Source organism: Limulus polyphemus, unplaced genomic scaffold (assembly GCF_000517525.1).
Source record: "Limulus polyphemus unplaced genomic scaffold, Limulus_polyphemus-2.1.2 Scaffold5811, whole genome shotgun sequence".
NCBI classification, from domain to species: Eukaryota; Metazoa; Arthropoda; class Merostomata; order Xiphosura; family Limulidae; genus Limulus; species Limulus polyphemus.
Window position 1 is genome coordinate 47,401 of NW_013671421.1, and position 7,512 is coordinate 54,912.

General features: G+C 30.5%; 1 protein-coding gene across 3 annotated transcripts in view; it reads right to left on the reverse strand.

The window, feature by feature from the left end:
• The window catches only part of LOC106473013 (partner of Y14 and mago-like), a 24,675-nt gene extending 17,399 nt beyond the window's left edge, over positions 1-7,276 (reverse strand). Inside the window, exons 1-2 of one of the 3 annotated variants that reach the window (XM_022401523.1) lie at positions 7,015-7,276; positions 2,704-2,797 (exon numbers count right to left, since the gene is read on the reverse strand). In XM_022401523.1, coding sequence (XP_022257231.1) covers positions 2,704-2,797; positions 7,015-7,045 — 125 coding nt within the window. In that variant the 5' untranslated portion in view covers positions 7,046-7,276. The remainder of the gene's footprint in view (positions 1-2,703; positions 2,798-7,014) is intronic. The other 2 variants (XM_022401524.1, XM_013933684.2) reach the window with 2 other exon arrangements.
• Positions 7,277-7,512: the final 236 nt, after the last annotated feature.

Genomic DNA, 7,512 nt, shown 5'->3' on the forward strand with positions numbered 1-7,512 from the left:
AACATGTCTGAAAAAAAAAAGGAATTGTTCAAAGCATAGTGAACAGCTATACAACACTGAAGAGAAATCCATGAAAAAAAAACACAAAAAAAACTGTCATCTTAACATCCTGCTGTTTAGAAAAGTGTATAAGAAGTATTAATGGTGAGCTTACATACAGATCTGGGATAGGGGCACATTGATGTAGGTGGAGAAAATCACAAATTTAAGTTGCTTTGGGCAATACAGTGGGGTATAAAGGCTAGAGCAAATGAAGTAAAATTCATACCAATGCTTAGATGGGCAGAGAAGTGAAACTTTTGTCAGGATAAAGGTATAGTGTAAGCTGAGCTAAGTGTGTTTCAGGAAGGAGTTTTAACTAAAAGCAGCAATATAGTAACCTCACCTGCTAAGGTATCAAATAAAACATTATAATTAACTTGCAATGTTTTTATACGCAGTATTTCAGCATATTCAATAAAGTTCCTAATAAACATGCACAAATAGGATTTCAACCATCACTTCCACACAGCTAACTTGGCCTTTCTTCAATATAATAACTACTTTGATTGTCTAGAATATCAAATCTAACAAATAAGTTCAAATGCCATGTATATCAGTTTGAAGTTACAGCTAACAGTATATAAACACCTTTAGTCTGTTGTGCAACAAAAAACTTTTTAAAGTTGACTTTCCACTTACTAGGCACAGTCAGAAAAGTAGAATAACTGTGCTAATTTTTGATATGTTTGAAATAAATGTTAAGCTAGATGGTTTTACAAGAAAAATCCTACAAACTATGTATGGGTAAAAAGTAAAAATTCATCCTAAAAGTGGTTCTTCAGTGAAAGTATTTTCCAAAAACCTCCCTGAATGTACTTAATGTTTCTCAAAGTGATATCCTCTTTTGTCATACAATACGTAAATAATGCATCACAAGTCTCAAATTATATAGAAAATAACATAAACAAACTTATGAATGACTTAATAGATAAGAATCAAAGCTGTTTATTTTGTAATATATGCATAGAAAATTAATACTTAAACAATCAAGCAAGATAAAATCAAAAGGAAGGACCATTAAAAACAGCAAATCCAAACCTGTGGTAAATGATACATAAATGAACAAAACAAACCCAAACAAGAAAACAAAATTAAATTAAAGATGCTACATAAATTAAAAGGATCCCCAGGGTACAGTTTATAATGTGGAATACAAAATTTGTCCTGGATTTTGGAGGTGACTGTGGAAGTAGGACCTACATTGTGGTGGGGATACACCATCTATCAGACTTAACCTCTGTTCGCCAGTCTCACATGAAGAAATCCATAAAAAAATCAAATAAAATCATCAAAAGAAATTCAACTTAGGAGAGCAAGATGTGGGTGCTCAAGCCCACAACATCCCACATCTATATCACTCTTCACTGCCTGCAGACAGATGTGGGAAGATGACTGCTTCCAACATAAAAGAAATAAGGTACTACCACTTGGGGGTAAGTAAGATAAACCTGCCTCCTGAAATTGGAATTCCAGCCCACATTATAGTAGAAAAGCACTAATTTAACTTAATTAGTAGTAAAGCAGATAAATTCTACTAGTACAGAGTTATGAAAACCCAACCAAGTTATTTAAACTAACTGGTATAACTCCCAACCACCACCAATTAACTCTACTGTAACTACCAATTTTCAGACTTTACACAAGCATTTATATGCGATAAGGTGTTCATCCACATAAAAGTAATGCCAAATTGTATATACGACCTTACTAAAAACTAAAAATACTTATTGGAAACTTTAAGCAAAACTCCTAAATTTTTACTTTTATATATTTATTTAATATATTTTTATATTTATCACAAAATATTTTAATAATTTTATTTAGAGTTTCATTATTCAATCCATTGAATATTAATTCTGGCATCAATGTTTCAAAATCAACAATGAAATAACCTTTTTTAACTATCCTTGGCTTATGCCATGAGCCTTCTGTTCTCTGTGTAGCTTGGATGCATGTATTTGACTATAGTACTATTGATTGCTCAAACACTATGAAACAGTAAACCATATATGGTAACAGATAATGACAATTGTTTTAAAATGATGGAATTTTATCTCTACTTCTTACAGTGTGATTCCATAGGAAGTTTCTTAACATATCAACATTTATTATTAGTGCTAATATATCATATAAAAAAAAAACACAAATTAGTTTTATATATGTTTGTGCTTTTAAATATTCAAATCCTGCAATATGCTAGCCAGTCACCACACTGGATCGACTACTTTGTTACTATTTATGTGTTCATATTCTGTGCAGTAAAAGTATGTCAATGAAGCATATATCACAGGAATGCATCAAATACAAAAATATTAAGCATTTATACAAGCTATTTAACACCAGGTTTGCATGACCTGAAGTCATTCCTTTTAGAGAATAGTTCTGGTTCTTTAGATATAACATGAGTACTGTCCTCATCAGGCCTCTCATTTCTAGTTAGACACAGCAAGTTGTACATTCAAACAACATTATTATTTCTGATATCATACATTAACATAACATGCATTAATTTGCAAAATGTACCATAATAGTTTTAAAATGCACTTATGTAAAATTATGATACATGGAAAAACAATGCTGAATGTAATCAAAATTAACACAAATACAATTATAGCAATGAGAAAAGATTTATGTACATGTAATTTGCAAGGCAATACTTACAGAGGAACTTCATCCTGTGGAACATAACCTTCTTTAACTCTCCTTGGCTTACGCCATGAGCCATCTGTTCTCTGTGTAGCTGGGATGTATGTACCTAGAGTTGGAAAATAAATTTGCAATGCTACTGATACTTCAGTCATAACATAAAAAAACAGTAGAGAATTAAATCATCATCAAAGATAAACCTAAATATAGCTAGACTCTCATATTCATATTACCATAGGTAATTTTATAGTGGTGATGAGGTGGGTGGGTCAAAAGTTGTAAATGGCTAAGGAATTTATGTTGTATCTACCAAAATATTGAATACAAGTCTGAAAGTGTTTTAATGTCATTATATGGGTTACTGGTTAGGACACATTTAGAGTATTGTGTTCACTTTGGCTCCTTACCTCAGAAAGGACACTGAATTGTTGGAAAGGGTTCAGAGAAGAATACTTGGGATACAAATGTTATCATAGGAATATAGGTTAAAGTCTCTTGAGGTTGTTTCCTCTTGAAAAAAGAAGAGGTTCTGATTGAGATGTTTATAATTGTTAAGAGAATTGATAGTGTTGTTGCATCATCTTTTTTTCATATTTAATGGTGAGAACAGTAAGACTAGGGGAAACAAATATAAATTTTGGCAGGAAAACAGTCATCTTCAGCTAAGACAGTTATATTTTTCTAAAGGAATGGCTGTCCTCTGGAATAGGTTGTCTTCAGGTGTGGTGGATGTTACCTAGATGAATCAAAAGGTCTCTTGTTATCCTTTAATGTTATTAGTGAACAATTCCAGGTACTCTACATGACATGCATGATGATAGTTCTTATTGGCTCTTTCTACTATTACACAAAATTTATCACTGTCATTACAAATATTAGAATGACTGTTGAATTTAAAAATTTCAACTTGAGTTACTTGATAATACCACAAAGAGCAGGTATAGCCAGATGAAATGGAACATTATGATACAAAGACCTTGAATTTGTTTTTAGAGGAAAACTTTAAAATGTTAAAAAAAAAGCTTATTTTGTAAAATCTCAAAAAAACAAACAAATCTTGATACTGATTGGTTTATTTATGAACTTGTAAATTCTAAACATCTTATACAAAACTAATATTCCTATACATATTAACTATACTGATTCTCTAAGTATTAATCCAAAGTTTTCAAGAAGCCAATAGAATTACAGACTTCTTAGTAAAGGATTCTCTGTTGCTATGTTGCAAAATATAATTCTGTTAGTAATTTAATTGTAGTGGAGAATGACAAAGCAAGCATTATGTCCTATTCAAAATGACACAAAGATTGTTGTAACATAATAAAAAGCTATTGTGTAATATTCATTAATATAAAGTATGAATGTGAATTCATGAATTGAATTATTCAACAACTCAGTTTTCCCATTTAGTTGTGTCAAAGATAAATAGAATAAATCAGCTAGAACAAGATAAAACTTAAATATACAAAATATAGTCCAAGGCACTGTAAATGTAAAAGGATAATATGGTCAACATTTCTGTTGAATGATCTTCATGGTTTCAATGAATTACATACTTCTAATTCAAAATCCTTAATACATTAATTAAGAATAATGTGAAGAAAAATAACTTCATTCAACCATGACTTTAACTGCTTTGTTAGATCTAAACATCTTTAATCCTTTGCCCAATTAGGCACTTCACTTTTGCAAATATTCAGCTAACTTCTTTCTCTAATAAAAAGAATAAAAAAAATTCAAACAAAAGCTTCAAATGCCCTCCTTATTCTATTTGAGTGTACTAATTTTAAAATAATTATCAATCTTCTTGAAAAATTAAAATGATACCTTTTACTAACAATACAAAAAGTAATTTCCCTGAAATAAATAAGAGAAACATTTATGACAAAGAAAAAGTATTAATCATTTTAAAATTTTATCCATTTTCAGATACTAATGTGTCTTCCAAAAACATAACCCTTCAAATCCTACATTTATAATTAATGTAAACTATTTTGAACAATTTTACAAGTTTAATTCAAATGTTTTTTTCCCTACATGAACATAAGAGCTTGTTAATGTAGTGCTAAAATGAGAACTAGGAAAATAACTAAAATCATTTACTTGAAATGAGGCATAACTTAATATAATAGTAAATTAACAAACAAGGACTTGCATGCATAAATAAAATTATTTTAAATAAAAAACATTATGTGTTTCAACAGAACATTGGTCTGTCTGCTTCAGGTAGATTAACACCCAACTGTTAACCAATTGTAGCGTTTTAACTTGTCTTTTTTTACTTCGATTACGATCACTACATATCCCCCCTATAATTTTGCTTTGATGACATAATAATTAATTGGTCAGATATAATCAATTAATGAGCTGCTTGATTTATTGATTAGAAAATTCCACTAATTGCTCAGCTCTAATAGTTCACAGTATGACAAAAAATATGAAACATGAGGCTATCTCTTACTGCTCCAACAAGTTAATTTTCTCTCTAAACAGATAACTAGTTTAACCTCAAATGGAACAGAGTATAGTTTAGTCTCTTTATCTAAGAAAGGATAATTTTAAAAGAACAAATTAAGATCTCATTTATTCTGTCTTGAGTACAGATGGGTAAGAGTTGATTTTGTTGAAGTTTACAAGATTATCCAGAGGACTGATAGAATAAAGACTGATATCTTTCTGCTATATTCTGAAGAAAATAAGATGAGAGAATACACATTTAAGATTTGGAAAAAGCAGGCAAGATTCCAGTTAAGATAGTTTTATTTTTTTAACAGGATAATTTACTTAAGGAATAAATCATCTGGTTTGGTTTGTTTTGAATTTTGCAAAAAGCTACACGAGGACTATCTGTGCTAGCCATCCCTAATTTAGCAGTGAAAGACTATAGGAAAGGCAGCTAGTCATCACCACCCACCGCCAACTCTTTTACCAACAAATAGGGAATTAACCTTCACATTATAACACCACCATGGCTGAAAAGGTAAGCGTGTTTGATGGAATGACCCACATATTGTGAGTCAAGCGCCCTAACCAACTGGCTATACCAGGCCCAAAATTATTTGTCATTTTTCTGCAAATAAATCATCAGCAGCACAAGTAAACATGATCACATTATTGACACTTAAGAAAGAAAGTGATGATTTCCTAAAAAAAATGAAGGGTATGTTTAAATTTTTACTTTTATTTACCATGAGTGTGCAAGGACACCCTTGAAGGACCAAATGTCCCTTGTTGTCTGTACATTACACTTACATCCCTATAACTATTCATATCAAGATTAAAATTTTAATTTAAATAAATTCATAGAAAACATCAATGGAAATAAATCTTCTTTTTTTAATAAAACCAGCTTATCTTACAAAAAAAGTTAGTCTTTTTTATATTACCAAATTTCAAGTATAATTACTATAAATGTTTTACACTTCAAATCAGTTTAACTTATTTTCTACATTCTACCAAAGTCTGCGATTGCGCTACTCCATCTGAGCAATAAAGACATCCAAAAAACACCAGCCATTCTCAGAATCTTACTATCATTATCAAATTTATTACAAAATATATTTGAATCTAATTTAAAGTGAAACCTGCATGAATTTTTGTTAGAGGAAATAATTCATAACTAAATGTCCTATCCCAGTAGAGTAAAGAATATTAAAAAAGTGAAATAAATATTTCACAATTATGCAACTAATGTAAGTTTGTGAGTATTAAGATATTTATTAGTATTATTATACAACTTGCATGTACTTTAGCACTATTGTAAAAAGGCATGCTAATTCTATTATGCGTTCTTCCATAAAAAAAAATGTTCAGTATTACTCTTAAATTGCATATATTCCTTCTTCAACTTCCTAGTGTAAACAAGTTACTTCAAGACATTGAGGTTTAACTTTAACTTTGAAAGTACATATGCATGTCCATGTGAAACTGAAAGTGATAAATAATAAGCTAAGATCTCGTTGTCCAAGAGTACCCAGAAAACGTTTTTAAATATTTATTTTATACTTATTACTAGTACTAGTAGCAAAAGTTTGTGCATAAATATGATATTTGTGCATCAATTTATGATTTATCATTTGATAAAGACATTTTATGATTTTTTTTAAATTGCCCACGCACCATTATTTTAGTTTTACCATGTGTTTTGTTGTTTTATCAATTAAACCATATTACTAAAATTCTAAATTTTCTTTAGTGCACAATACGTTTTTTTACGCATAAACAAACCTTTAATACTATTCTACACTTCAAGAAAAATGCTATAAGAGTGCTTAAATTCCAAAACGCGCAATAAAAGTTTTACTCAAATAAATCGCACTAACTCACCGCTTTCATCTGAGACATATTGGGCTGCCATTCTTACAGGGCATGACTTATTTACAGAGACGCTCTCCTCGAGCTTTTTGCCTCACAGGTGCTATTGACAGAAGAAGTGATACTTGACCATAAACATCATTATTTTGATTAAAAACACACTGACAACGTCGCTTCTAGCAAAAATCCCTTAAGGTAAGCCCGTCAGTTACTTTTATTACACTTTCGAACTTTGAATTTTGCCAAAATTTAAGAATTTTCATAAAAGCAATTTAAGTAAGCAAATAAATAACTCATTTTTCCCTATATAAAAATACACTCAAATGCTTAAAAGGTTTTTAGAAAGTGAAAAAAAAATGCTCACATTGCCCCCCCCCTTCACACTTCCGGTGGCACAGCGGAATGTCTGCGGACTTACAACGCTAGAAACCGGGTTTCGATACCCATGGTAGGCAGAGCACAGATAGACCAATGTGTAGCTTGTGCTTAACTACAAACAAACAAGCTCAC